This window comes from Ptychodera flava, chromosome 13 (assembly GCF_041260155.1).
Source record: "Ptychodera flava strain L36383 chromosome 13, AS_Pfla_20210202, whole genome shotgun sequence".
Taxonomy (NCBI): domain Eukaryota; kingdom Metazoa; phylum Hemichordata; class Enteropneusta; family Ptychoderidae; genus Ptychodera; species Ptychodera flava.
Genome location: NC_091940.1, coordinates 21,654,986 through 21,670,072, shown reverse-complemented (window position 1 = coordinate 21,670,072; position 15,087 = coordinate 21,654,986). Strand labels below are relative to the sequence as shown.

The following is a 15,087-nucleotide window of genomic DNA, read 5'->3' as shown; positions in this document are numbered from 1 at the left end:
AAATCACCCACTTGCTTCGTTTCCAATACGAGGCTTACCGGAAGTGGGGGATCCTGTGACGTCATACTGTCGGTTTAGTGGTGTTCATTTCTTGCGACTGGGTTCGCGGCAGAAGCATTCAAATTTATGACGAATTTCCTGAAGTAACTCATGATCACGGAACTTACTACGTTCTACCATGTCTGTAGAAGTAAACACGTTTAAGTATGAAGCTCCGAAAAATGGATTTGTGGAAACGAAAAGTAAAGTAAGTAACCTTTGACAGTTTGTGTTTCAGTGGTTCGACACAAGTTGGTGCTTCGCTGGGTGTGTGAGATCCACCGTACCGATGCTTAATACATGCATGTATCGTCTTGAAGAAGCTGCGAGCAGTAGCCAACTCTGAAATTCGATCATTGCGAAAGTTATTTAAAGACTCTACCACACACACTTTCTAGCCACTGACACACGTAAATTTATACTCGGTCATCGCTAGCTGTACACTGAAACGAAACGCCAGATTGACACTGATTTGTTCGCGAACGTCGGCTACCCCGCGGGCCAGTTGAGTCGTGTAGGATCACCGGAGCGGCCCAATGGGGTATGATATATCCGATGCTTCGGCGGTGAAATGGACCATCGAAGCATCAAGTGTAACTGAATGCGTTTGACTTTTCGACGATGGATGTTTGCTGTTCACTCGCCCATTTCTATAACAGGCGGATTCTGAGTGTTATCGCATCGCCCACACCCCGATGATTTCGTATGTCAACCCCCGGCGAAGTTGGAATTCCAAAACTCTGACTCGATCACTTTTTAGGAACTATGCAAGTGTGTGGTTTACAAGGTATAATTGTTTACACACCTGACCAAGTGTTTGAATTAACATTCTATTGTGATTCATTGTAAACTTCAAGGGGCCAAGGTCTGCACCATGCCTGAATACTAGATCACTAAAAGAAATATTGATATTGGAATTCCAAAATTGCTGGCTTTTTGAAGGATGAAACTGCAATATCCTCTGTGTCATTACATATCATTGGTGGATGAAAAACTAAATTGATGCGATCAGACTCAGTGTGGCAATTTGAAAATGGACCTCATGTGTTGGTTAAACTGAAGCAATAATATTATTATTGCAGTAGCGCCATTACTGAAAGACATTTCTTTCGAATAAATTAAAAAATAACACTCGGTCTTGACATTATGCCCTTAATTTGATTTTTTCATTTTTCACCGAGCTCACATCCCTTTCTACATGGCACAAGAGCTTCATCATCCAGTGTTCAAAATAAAAAGGTGTCAAACAAACTATGATAACTTAACCCACTTCACCCCATACATTCTAGTTAGACATTAGACAAGTGGAAATCTGGTCATGTCAAATAATTCACACACCAATATAAGAATATATGACATCAATCGATTCCAGCAATCATTATCATTCAAGGCAAATAAATTACCAGGTCCAATAAACAGTAAAAACAAACACACAAAGAAACATAAGATCACTGACAAAATCTGTAGTACAATCTTGAACCACTATATAAGTGGTGGTACCAGGTGTCCGGAATGGGTAAGCGTACTCTGCTAGCATGCTACACCCGTCAAGATTGAACTAGTGTGACAAAGTTATTGTACGGTAATTCAGCTATCTGCTAAATTACGTTCTGAGTCAAAGTCGGGAATACTGTCTTTCATCATCTGAGTGACAGATTTGCCATATTTAGATATAAGATCTCCTATATCTACCATAGAACTTCTTAAAAGATCTAACCAACCTACTTTGTGAAAATCCTTGTCTCACCAGCTTTAAGACTAATAAGCTGTGTCTCTCTTGAAAATCTCCATATGAATCACAAGCTCTACAGTATCTCAGTAGTTGTGAAATGTACACACCATAAGCTGGACTCGACGGAATATTACTGGTCAAGTAGGGAAAGAAAAACAAGGAAGCCATACTTCTTCGATCTGTGAAGTTCCTTTACCTTAGTCTCATAATATTGTGGACTGCATCCATAATTGTGAAGTGGTTATGGAATACAGATACCCAATACTTTTAAAGTACCTCAGAAAGAGCCGAGTAAAATTCTTTATTAATGTTGATATTCAACTAAAAATAACACAAAATAAAAAAAAAAACAAATAGTGCACTCTAATCAGCAAAAATATCATGTGTAAAAACAAATTTATATGACACATTGTATATGAATTATTCTAACCATGTTTACAGTGTCTTTTATAAAAGATGGAGAAACTGGCCATTGAATGCATTACCCAACTGCTAGTTTATTTCCATGGTTACAACGCTAATTTCGTAGAGTTCAGTTTGTAGAGTTCAGTTGGTAGAGTTCAGTTCTCATTCCAGTTTCAACTTCCATCTAAAGGCCGGCCAGGCTCTATTTGACTATAATGTGTTTTATGATCAGCAGTAATATATTATTATGACCCTTGCTGGATATGTACAAATATTTACCAATGTTATGTTGTCAATGTAAATGAAATGTGAGCGAATTTCTCCATTCAGTCAAAATTATGTTGGGAATTGCATGGTCAGAGCCATGACTATCGTATGCTGCAGTCTACAGAATATACTTTTGTCCCAATTCATGTAAAGCAGTATTATTGCAGTTTCACGACCATATATTTCAGGGCTGATAAAGTTCCAACCTTTTCATTTTCAGGATCATGATTTTACATTTCTAATCAGACGTTGATGTCAGTAGTGGGGGGAAAGGGGAACATTAAAACAGGCCATTAGAAAGATAGAGATTAAAACAGTAAAATAGTGAAGGATTTACAACGATGTAAATATTGCTTTGATTGATTTTCCATAAAACCATGCCATAAATTATCCTGAAATTGCCTTTAAAATGTCCCTGTATTACCATGTCTCTTGGACTTAACTGCCAGAAATTAGGTCAAGGGTCATTAGGTCAAGGGTCAAACAGATTCACACATCAAAAACTATGCAATTGAGAAAACGATTTCCTGAATAATGGTATTCATTTCAAACACTGTTCCAAACAATCCCGTTTCTGCAAGTCAGTCACCCTTTTGTTTTGATGAATACCGGGATACCCGTCTGAGATAAATCTTCGTTAAATTCGGATTCTCAGGGTGATCAGTTGTATGGCTTCCAAGGATTGTCTTTTGCAACACCCCCGCCCCTTTATTATCTTCTTTAAGGAAAGCTTGCCTACAAAACATGGGCCATCTTTGGTAAAAAAAAGCAGGTTCACACAATGTCACAGAAAATGAACAAAGGGTTGAATTTTGAGGAGTGGGTGTTCTCATAGCTTGCTAACAAGGAAATAGGTAGTAGGGTAGTTACAGCAGATTCCACGTATGAGTTGATTTTATAAAAGCAGTTTAAAATGTGTTCTGGGAATCCCTGAATCTGATTGCTAAATGAAATAAGGGAAGTTTCAAATATGCAAGCAGATTCAGGGATTAACTGAGAAACTTTTTTTCCCTCAGAGGCAGAGAGAAACTAGCTTTCCCATTTTACCTAGGAATGAGTTGTTTTGCTTTTACCCTTGAAACACACTTCAACTTGTTATAATAATAGCTACATACATGTATAATTTGGCAATGTTGATATCTTTATATGGCTTGTGTATAATTATCATATCCATTCTTGACACATTTCCCTTTTTGTAATTTTTAGACATTTGTTAAAGCCTTCTGGTGCTTTTGCCCAATGTCAATTGTTGTCTTACATCGTGTGCACCCTTGAAAGATTTCCAATCACTGGCTTCGTATAACCTGATTGATCGATATATTATCTTTGTCAAAAAAGTGAACCATACTCCTGGGACACATTTCCATACTGAGTTATCACACCAAAGATACAAAATAATTGAAATAATTGAAATCTTCTCACGAAAGAACTCATATGATTCTTGTGATTTGTTTCAGTTCGAAGCAGAATTCAGGCGGTTTGGTCTCAACCCAAATTCGCTCGACAAATTTGAAGACTTTCATGAATTTCTAGAAAAACTGCACAATTTGCAAGACATTCCATTTAGCATTGCTTACACGGATCCTCAGAATGATCTGCTACCAATCAACAATGATGATAACTACCACAAAGCAATAACGACAGCCAAACCGTTGCTACGGATACATATTATGCGCAGAGGTAAGTTTCTAAATAATATTCATGTTTTTTTCTTCCTGTGTAGGAATCTGATTACTTATGAACACCAGTAGTGGCTGATTTGTAATTGACTGCTGTTTCACGCATGTCAACGAATCACTTTCCTGTTCAGACATGACCTGAAACGCCATTGTCAATCAGCTTTGAATCGCATGCTAAGATTTAAATGCAATATGTCCTTCACATGTCTGCCCTTTTCAGTATTCTATGCCTCACTGGATGCCTAATCAGAATAAGCTAGAATTTTTCAATATTACATTTCATGATGATTGTGTCTCACTGCAACAACGATTCTTGTGTTAATGTACAGATGTTTGTGTAAACCAAACTTAAAAATATTTTACTCTGTAATGCAACAGAACATAACGTATTATGATTTCTTGTTGTGCATATTTGCAGTTTGATATCTTTGTGTTGATCACATCTTGTTAAAAGGAGTCATATACTGTTCTATCACTTTTGTCAAATTTGGATGGTAGTACTGTTGAGTGATTTCTCACGTCCATAGTAATAAAACCAGTTTCATCAAATGTCAGACACAGAAGCTCCCCTCATCAAAATAGGTTTTGCTTTTTCAGCAATTGGTCCTTCAAAAGAGAAGTGGCAATTTTTAACCCTGAGACTATCATATCAAATATTGCATTGACTGGTACACCAACTTATTACTACATGCAATATAGTTGGAAAGAGATCCTTTATCATGACCCTGCCTGCACCAAAGTAAGATGTTGATGAAATAAAACAGTATTGTCACAGTATACCCGCGCATGTTTTGTTAAGAAAACAAGTCAGCTATAGTGTTTCACATATTTTTGTCTGCAGTGGTGAATAATTTGCTTACAACAGTTTGCATACATTATCGTCCAAAATGTTTAACTTTTCATAAGGATAGAGTTGATGTCTGCTGATTTCTCTATCAATCAAAAAAATTTTGTTTCAAAGTAGTCTTTTGTTTCCAGAAGGTGGAACAGTTTATTTGAGACGCAAGTGAAAGACCGATTTTTTTCTGTAAAATTTTATTTCTCGTGTGTGTTTTGTAGAGAGGTATTATACATGTGTATGACACCCATTGTGCTGTCCTTTTTTTAGCGTTTTGAAATTACTACAAAAGAATGAATTGGTCTTTTATTGTTTTCAATGGTGCATGTACAACAGAATTGTTAGCACTAGGGTGCTAAAAGTATTGAAGGAGCAGGGTACAACAACTCAATATCTTTATGCGCCTTGGCAAGGATTGCAAGGAAAGCAACTGCTGTTTGTACTTCGTGTAGAAATTCACCATATTAAACACAGGGTGTCTTGGTAAAATACCACTCAGCCACACTCCAACATTGTCACTGATTTCAACTTTTTGTGTACAAAATAACCACTTGACCTCAAAATGCATGCTAACCAGGCACGTAGATAGAATTATTTTTTTGATCCGCTTCATGGGGTATTTTTCCACCTCACTCACTTTTCTCCTCATTAATGTGATGTCAAAGTACAAGGTGCAATTTATTGTGAATTAAGGACCAGCAGGTGGCCCCTTATTGTGGAAAATAACTCTCCCTGATGACATAAATACCAGTCTCTTTGTCTGTAGCTACAGTATGCATGCTGGGGTTTTTTTCTATACCAGAACAATGGCTGCCCCAAGCAACATATGATTTTATATTTGAAAAATGAACCTCAGAGCTTTCCTTTACTGAAGGGTTTTTCATTTGCTTTTCTTCTGTTTTCAAAAAGAATCACGTCTCCACATTCTCTTTATTTAGGTCACTGACTGCGTGTCGTACAACTCTAAGCTTGGCTGAGGATTTCCATGAGCATGTGTACTTGTAATGGATATGTAGTTGGAACCCGGCAAATAGTTTTCCTGTCATTTATACTCAGAAAATTCCTTGGTATATTTTTAATCTAGTTCATGGCCTTCCGGGAATTAACTCACAGATATTGCAATATTTGTAAAGGGAAACCTTAAGCAATTAGACATATGAGTCAGTGCTCCCAAAGGGGTTGGGTTCATTGCCCACTATCGTCCTGCTCCCAACTCAGCATTCATTATGTACACCTGCTCTATGTATGTTTGGTTATGACCACTGGTCAATCTGTGTATACAGTAGAAAAAAGGGACTAAAATTCAGGTTGTACTGCATTTTAATAGAACCTTGAATCATAAAGCAGTGCATTCCAAACAACCTCTCAATGTTTCAAGTGCCATTATGGCCTATATATACACACACAAGTAACCCACATTCTTTCGTTAATCATTGCGACTGATTAAAGTCTTTTCACACAAGCACTGTATGTAATATTGGAGCGATGGTTAGTCAGGCTAGCCAGACTTTTCTGCACTCTCTTGCTGATTTTTCATGGTAGGATCATCAACAGGAGCAGTTGCAGAAAAAACTTTCCATCCAAATTGAGCAGGGTTTTCTGGACTGTGTCTGCATATCAATGAGCATAGCATTCTCTGTGTGCATTCATCTGTCGCAGCCCTGCATATGTTATACCGACAAGTAGCCACAGTGTCCACCCGCCGCACACAATGTACATGTACCGACGGGTCAAGTACATTCACACACTGTTCAAATTCTTGGCCTTTGACTCATGGCTGTGCCCTGCCCACACTTCCTTATCAATTATCATCCCTATTATGTAAAAAACAATCAGTGCCTTTGTTTCTTAAGATTGTTTATTTTGCCAGGGTGATGACCTGTGTGTGTTGCAAACTTTAAATAAATAATCAATGATTGGCAGCAAGAAATGACGGCCAGGCATTTCAGTTCATCAATGTCGCTTTTGAAATTCTCTCCCTTTTTGCAAAACTAGTTATTTTTATTCCTGTAATTTCAGTTAATTGAAACTGAAAATATTCTTTGTAATTCGAAGAGCCAGTTCATCTCCATGCATTTTGCAAATTCCACAATACTGATTGCTGCAGATCAGTTCCATCAAATTGAGATGTAGAATTTCGTAATTTGTCTGTGCAAATTCCGCTGATACTTTGAAAACCTCATGAAAAGACAATTATGATGTCTACATTGTCTTGGATATTTTTAGAAAGGGAACTCTTCCTGAAAAATCCAATGTGCATCCACAAACACTGATATCGTCATGAAAGGAAATTATATCTCTCGGGAGCACAACCGAGAGGATCCAACGCAAGTGCGGTTCTTTTCATATCATTTGTCTGAATAGTGAAACTTCATTCAGGAAGTTTGTGGTTCTGAGAATGGAATACATCCGTAAATTGTTGATAATAAATCCTTTTTTACATAAACATAGCGCATTTGTGTATTTAGGGTTTGCCTTTTAAAGTGGGCTCTAGCATTTCAACAAAGAGGTTTCGTTTCCAAGTTCCATCAGTACTAAACAGTAACCATGGTGACAGTGATTGGAAACATTTCTTCCGCTCCGCTGTCCATGGTTTAGCAGGTGATAGATAACACATTCCAGTGGACAGTAATTAAGGCTCCCTAGCCTGAAACATTTTTTCTATTTTGTTCAGTTGGTAAAATAGGGTTTCCTGTTGTATAATGTTAAATCATGTCTAAATAGTTGCCAACACAGCCTGGATATATGGAATGAAAAATATTATTGCAATGTATTAATTGTGGTGTCATATCCAAATAGGTGAACACTCCAGACATGGTGCTATCTTTGGCTGGTGACCGTGTTGATTATCATGATCACAGCCTTCGTAAAGGAGACTAGCTGGTAAGCACTGGCTTGAACACACCATAGACCCTCGAGAAAAACGGTTTTTCTCGAGGGTCTATGAACACACCAACGAAAGCTGCCATTTGAAGCACAGAAGTCACCTACAAGGGTCCTTTATTCTATTCCACAAGAACTTATATAATCAAATCGTGTACAGACAAGAGCCAGAAGAATACCGCTGGTATTTTGCGTACACTCAAACTTACATGTGTACATAAACAAACGCCAAATATTGGATCTTTGCTGTCAAGAGTGAGACCTGAATAGCCATTTACATCAGTCTTTGAACAAGTGGCTTCTTGACATCCTGTATATGAATGTTAAATAAAGAAGACAAACCGGTTTTCGTGTTACAGTTAAATGTTATCACCAATCTGACAAAAGTATCTCTGTCTTCAAGGGCTTGGTTTCTAATTTACACAGGGAAGCCAAAAGGGGTGAAGTGTTTGGTAATACAACACATTTCAAATCCAATCTGTACACCAGCAAGGGACAATTGAATCTTTTTTTACAGTGGGTGTTTTATTGATGATACCAAATCAGGATGCTTGATAGATAAACAAGAAATCCAGCATTGGTGCATAGTCCCGGACTGTGATTGGTGTTTTCAGTGCCCCTCTGGTAAACCACTCACCTCCCAGAAGCAGTGGCATGAGGCATTTAGAACCAGAGATGATTTTTGCAGGGCATAGTAGTGTGAAATTAAACCTCTGACATTTGTGTTTGGAATGGTACTGTGGCACTTGTTCTTGCCATTTGTTCTACTAAAGCCAGTCATTATATAATTACATCTCAGTACTTTGATTGGAAATCTTACTTATTTGATCAATGATAGAGCATAGAATTGATTAATAGACATGGAGACAGAGCATTCACCCTTTGACCAGCAAACTTCAATATACTCACTCATGAAAGAGCTGAAAAGAAAAAATATATTTCAACGTTATAGACCCTTGAGTCTATAATTACATGTGTATATCCTCAAGAGATAAAGTAACGTCATTCCCAACATTCAGTGAGGCCCCCCCCCCCCAGTAGATCCCTCTATGCTACCAAGTTTGATCCAGTCCTATTGTCTTCTCACCCAGTGGGCACAGGTATACCGGTATGCTCGTACAGCTATGCAGGAAACAGAGAATTTGAATGGTTACAGATCTGTCAGTCTCAGGTACAGCGTACCTGCCACAGATGAAAAGTTAACAATACTGATGGCAGTCGTAATTGTTTATGTGATACTAATAATAGGTCAGATGTAACAGATTTAATCATTGCTGCATCTGTCAAATTTGTCACTTTTCATGAAACTGGGAGTTTTTTGCAATCACAGCAAAACTAGCATGTAAGGATTTATCAATCTGAAGTTTCAAAAAGGTTATCAAAGATGTGAATGGCTTTCATCGGACTGTTTTTGTGCTAACAGTATCTGCCCTAGCCTAGAATCCTATTCGTCCGCTTGCCTCCGGGGGGAAGTGGGTCGGAGGTAGGGAGGCAAGCGGACGAATAGGATTCTAGGCTATATCTGCCCATACTACGTAGACAAGTACGGGCACATGTCCCTGTGCTTTATCAGCAAAGTGTACATTTTACGTGTTTACATGTACAACCCTTGATGAAAGAATGCGTAAGGTGATCCACTTATGATAACCCCCTATCACCTCCATTTACATCAACTCTATTTCCATCAACTCTGCTATATGAAACAAAACTTTAAGGTCAGAGGTTAATGCTTGACTTCGAGGGATGCATAGAATGGCTTTGTTTGTTCATAGTACCCAAGGAAAAACTGATGTGTGTTTACAGAATGGAGGAAAACCTATGAACAAAATTATAGAGTTTGTTAAATCTGTCCTCTCAAATTTCTATTCTGGAAATTGCAGTATACTTTTGCAGCTACAGGTCTGTCGACAGCATTGTGTAAATTCAGTCAATTGTCATTAGTTGGTGTCTTCATTCTTTCTTCTCTTCAGTCTGTTGTAAAATATTGTATTTTTTCTCAAATATCATCTCGTAGGTTGTACTGGATTTACAGCTCCCTCTGAAGTTTGTCAGTTACCCTTTGCATCCCCCTGTTTCCAGTATAGAGGTCCTTCTTTGCCCAGCAAATGATAGGGACGTACCAAAATATGATTAAGGAAAGGGGTATATCAACAAGGTTCTACTTGTATCTGTGATTGTGAAAGAGAGAGAATGTAACTATATTCTTAGATTAAAATGTTGATTATGCATAGCTATGTATAATAACTCTATCATTATTTACTGTCTGTTCTAATTGCAGGGGATTCTAAGGAACCGGAACAGCTGCATTATGGGTCTACAAAAAAGAAAAATCGTTTGAGTGCATACTTAGGAAATAACCCACCCAAGAAACCTTATGTTGCAATTAGTATGCCGGAAGATTTCCGTCGTGTGTCGGCTATCATTGACGTTGACATCGTACCAGAAACTCACCGTCGTGTGCGGTTACACAAGCACGGATCGGACAAACCTTTGGGATTTTACATCCGCGATGGCACGAGTGTACGGGTGACGCCACACGGGTTGGAAAAAGTGCCAGGTATATTTATTTCAAGACTTGTTCCCGGTGGGCTGGCGGAAGGCACAGGCCTTGTGGCAGTCAACGATGAAGTTTTGGAAGTGAACGGAATTGAGGTTGCAGGGAAAACACTTGACCAGGTGACGGACATGATGGTTGCGAACAGTTCTAATCTTATCATAACAGTCAAACCTGTCAATCAAAGGAATAATTTAACACCGAGGCACAATCGCAGGGGCTCTATGGACAGAAACTCTATGATCTCGGCGGGGTCGGGACTCTCAGCTCAGACAAACGAGGACGAGTCGGTAAACAGTGACGAGGAGGATATAGTTCAGGATGTTGCGGACAATGCACAAGAGCAGAACAGTAAAACGGATGAAGACAGTGCTGTATACACTTTGTAAATACACAAACAACAACCCTCAACAAGTTAGGCTTTGCTTCCTACTGTTCCACTCACAATGCAACTTGCTCATGAATTCGACAACTATGTGAGGGACTTATCCCTATCACAGTACATATGTACCACACGGGCTTGTCTTTTTTTGCAGGGACAAACCATGGAAACAGAGAGAGAAGCGTAAAACCAGGATTAAAAGTCATTGAGATTTCACAAAGGCAATGCAAAAGTTGCTCGCATCTTCGGCAAAAAAGTACAAGCTAACCCACCAGCTGTGTCAGTGAGCCACGTAACATTTGTATTTTGTATTTCAAGCGACACTTACGATAATGTGAACTTTTCCCCTTCTTGGAGTCTAAAACTTTCAGAGAACAGAACAAAATATATATTGCAATATCTATGACATGTTGTGTAGCAAACAAGAGTTTTTGGGTTCTCAGGTGTAATAATACCAATATGCATAGAGGTAGCAACGTCAACACCAACTATATCTTGTATATATGTTCATGTTGATTAGGCTGTAGGGCTTATATAGGATATGCTTACTGAATTGCAACGAAAATAACGTTCTGGTTTTTTAAATGAATCATGTTTTTTTGAAAAATGATCAATATGATTGGAAAGAAAATTTTTGTCAAATTTTATATTCTTATTCTTAGTATTTTTTATAAGCCGTAGTGCCTCAGAAAGAAATTGCTGTAAATAATAGTTTTTGATATGCTAATACTGGTCGATAAAATTCTTGGAAATGTTCATGTCAATTTGTATGACTAAAGAAAGTGAAAAATGTCAAAAATGAATGCAGGCTTCATCTGCAACTATTGGTTTCGATGATAAAACTGTGAAAATAAAAGAAAAGGGTTTGGCAATGATGGGATACTGGCATTTTCAAAATTTTACTTTTTATCTATCAAGCAAGAACTACATCTCAAAATGCCAGTTTATTGGCTTTCTTCATTTTTTTTTAGTGACTGCTATAGCTTTGAAGGTAAGGGGGATCAAATTAAGGGTTAGGGATTTCCAGTGAGTTTTTATGACTGTAATCAGCGTTCACAAGACAAAAGGGCTGATGCATGATCAGACAGTATTGATTTTGTCATGCAAACGGGAGACAATTCACCATTTACTGTCCTGCAGTGTCGGCCACTTTACACAACAGACAGCTGATTCAAAGGAAAATTCAATTTCGAGTTAGTTATTGATTGGCCAACATCCGTGGGCCGATCAGAAAATTAAAAATAAAACCAGACACCCTAAATTTGTTTTGAAGGCAGACAACACATCACAAGAAAGGCCAGGCCAATGAATCATGTCAACACATGACAAGAACACAGAACAAACGCAGATAATTTCAAACAAATAGACTCCTTTCGACATTTGCAAATTTTATAGCCTTCACAATTGCCAATAGGTCGTCCCACATTATCACCAGGTCTTGAAAGTGAGATTGATCCCGTTACTGACACCAATTTGACATGTCATATGTAGGATGAGAATTCTCACCAGGGCTTGCATGGCTTATATGATATAGGTTTCCATGTAATGTCCAATGGTGTGTTTTTTTTAATTCCCGAATCAGTCCTTTTTCAAGTCATGTAGAGTAAGCTAGTGTAACGGCGCATTCTTTTTATAGTGTATATCCTAGTTATGTACAATACTAGAAAAGAGAGTCTGTGTTATTTTTCAGAAAGAAGGGACTATTTTGAACTAGCAGAGATAAGTACACAGACTCCAAGAAATATTTTCTTAAGATGTTTTAGCATGGTTAAGTCTTTGAGGAGTTACCAGCGGGTCTTTACCTGTTACATATCATTAATGAAACTTTTCAACCATTTCTAAAAACAAAATACTGATCGTATCAAAAGGTCTCATGTAGAATTGTTGAAAGTTTGATACACGTAACACATAACCAATGCTTTCATATTCACAGCTATAACAGGGTAGGTGATTTGTCTAAAAATAGCACAAATACAGAAAAAATGTTCATCCTTGAAATTTTGTTTAAATATTAATTACAGGCCAGTGTACCATCTATTTATCTCTTGTCAAATGTCATTGCGTTTTGGATTAGATGGGGGCAGCTATATTTTGGTGGCAAAATTATAAAAACATCAGCCAACCAACTAATCCAAATATGTGTTAAAGAAGTTATTCTCTGTACAGTTTTGTCACATGTTTTTCTGGTACTTGGTTATTATTTATTTCATTGGAGACTATAAAGCCAATACTGAAAATTGATAGATTATTAGAAGCAACCAAACTATAAAAAAAAATTTGAAAAGTGGTAGGCGCATTTGCAAACTAATTTTCGTCAGCAATGATAAAACCTCCAACGTCCCTACAGTCAGTAGTGGAAGTATTTCAGTCAAATCATGGTATTAATTGTAATTTTTTTCTCTCTGAGTTGATTTTAATTGTTTTCATCTCTGATAATTCAATATTGGGATCTTTTTCACAGGCACTATGTGTCTTTTTTTCCCCTGTCACTGTATGATACACTTTATTCTGTACAGTTCCTTTTAAATGTAATCCATAACATGTGAGATGCGATATGTAAAAGTCATATTTATGTCAACCATCAAATTCTTTCAGAAGTTCTTATGCATCTTTTGCTGTGCTTCTACCATGCAACATCGCTAACACGCATGTATATATATAAAGCTCCATGCCGTAACAGCACAGATTTACACTCGCCTAACTTTCCTACGCTTGCTTATTCCATATTCACGCAGCAGTGTTGCCTAACACCTCACTACGCTTTCGAAAGACATTCTTTCACTACCAGTGGCTGACTTAACAAAAAATATGACAGTGAATATATAATCAAGGTTCTCTTCTTATGCAAAACATAGCTAGGCATTTTAGATATCTTTGGCATTTGTAATATTTAATTTGCCAGCAACATTTTACCCTGGATATTTACAGCATGCTGTATGTATAGAATGTTATTTTGTGAATTTCAACAACAGAAAACATCAAATTTTGTAATTGCATATTCTGTTGTGTGATTTTTTCAAACATCAAACTCCACTTCAACCAAAAATTAACGCCATTTATATTTATCCCTGTAATGTAATTCATGAAGGAAAAGCAATAGCGCTGGAGATAAACGCACCACCATGTACAAATAGGTTATTTTGCGATCATCTTTCCAGAGCCGTTTGTTTATCTTCATGACATTCTTCAGAAGTGATTGAAAATGTTATACATCAGCTGTTTACAGAGATGAAATACTGAATCAAGTAGGTGTATGGCCTTTGATGACATGGCTTTCTGTTGAAGTTACGTGATCAACGGCACCGCCGTAGAATAAAATACCATTAGCTTAAATGGAATTCTGTAAATTTGCTAACAAATTCCCATTTGAGATGTCACTGAGATATCATGGCTAACAATATCATTTGAAATCGTGTTGAAAAAAAAGTCATAAGTAAAATGCATGGTAGTACAGTTTGATTAGTTTGTTTAGTTTAATTTAAGTTTACTGTTCATTGAAATGTTTATCATGCCCGTTGTTTTCTGTTCATTGAAATTCTTATCATGCCCGTTGTTGTATATTCACTGAATATTGCGGATCAATTGCACATTTGCTCATCTCCAATGCCGTGTTGAAGAACTTCATTCTAAATCCATATGGACATTCATGAACAAAATCATCACTTATAAAACTTACTTGAAGAAGTCAGTTTGAAGATTTGAGATGTGACTGAGATATCATGGGTATACTCATTGATTTTTTGTCAATAAAAATCATGTTCATTTTAGTCTGTGGTATTAGTGTTACTGTTTGCAGCAGAGATCGGAAATTATGTTAGCTTCTGACCTCATGAAAATAATGTTTGTCAAACCTGTAAACGACCAGAAAACAGGCTCTTGAAGTCAACTCAATGCGTACGTGCAACCGCCATGCTTGAAAAAATTTTATAGAGCAACATATTCTCTATCCCAATATGTACACAAGGTATTCTGGGATGTTCTGCCTCATAAGAGCCAGCCAGAAGATAAAGCAATTTACAGAACACAAAAATATATATTTTCAACAATCAGTGCTTACTTGATGTTCATAGATAATCAAATATTGGAGCCATCTGTAAATAAGCACTGTTTTCATTCCATTGCCACGCAGTTTATCGTATAAAACCTCTGTACATAACAGTCTCAACTCCTTGTCTTAGCTTGCTTCATAGGCCATCTTAAAAGGGTGTAATTTGAATATGGACAGCAGCATGCACTGTTTTGGCTGTTACTTTAGAGTAAAAGATCTGTTGCTCAAGGCAGGGCAGTACCTTTCCTCTAAGGGGAAGG

General features: G+C 37.4%; 1 protein-coding gene across 1 annotated transcript; it reads left to right on the top strand.

Annotated features, from left to right (window-relative positions):
• The first annotated feature begins 50 nt into the window (after positions 1 to 50).
• Positions 51 to 14,546, top strand: LOC139147820 (partitioning defective 6 homolog beta-like). Its single transcript, XM_070719029.1, has 3 exons — positions 51 to 247; positions 3,901 to 4,123; positions 10,122 to 14,546. The coding sequence occupies exons 1-3, from the start codon at positions 179 to 181 to the stop codon at positions 10,784 to 10,786; spliced, it is 957 nt and encodes a 318-aa protein (XP_070575130.1). The 5' UTR covers positions 51 to 178; the 3' UTR covers positions 10,787 to 14,546.
• The last annotated feature ends 541 nt before the right edge of the window (positions 14,547 to 15,087 follow it).

What these genes read in the sequence shown, in the direction of transcription:
- LOC139147820 (XM_070719029.1), top strand. Translation starts at nt 179, where the DNA reads ATGTCTGTAGAAGTAAACACGTTTAAGTATGAAGCTCCGAAAAATGGA. An exon ending in TTGTGGAAACGAAAAGTAAA is followed by an intron (nt 248 to 3,900) that starts GTAAGTAACCTT and finishes GATTTGTTTCAG; the next exon opens with TTCGAAGCAGAATTCAGGCG. An exon ending in GATACATATTATGCGCAGAG is followed by an intron (nt 4,124 to 10,121) that starts GTAAGTTTCTAA and finishes TTCTAATTGCAG; the next exon opens with GGGATTCTAAGGAACCGGAA.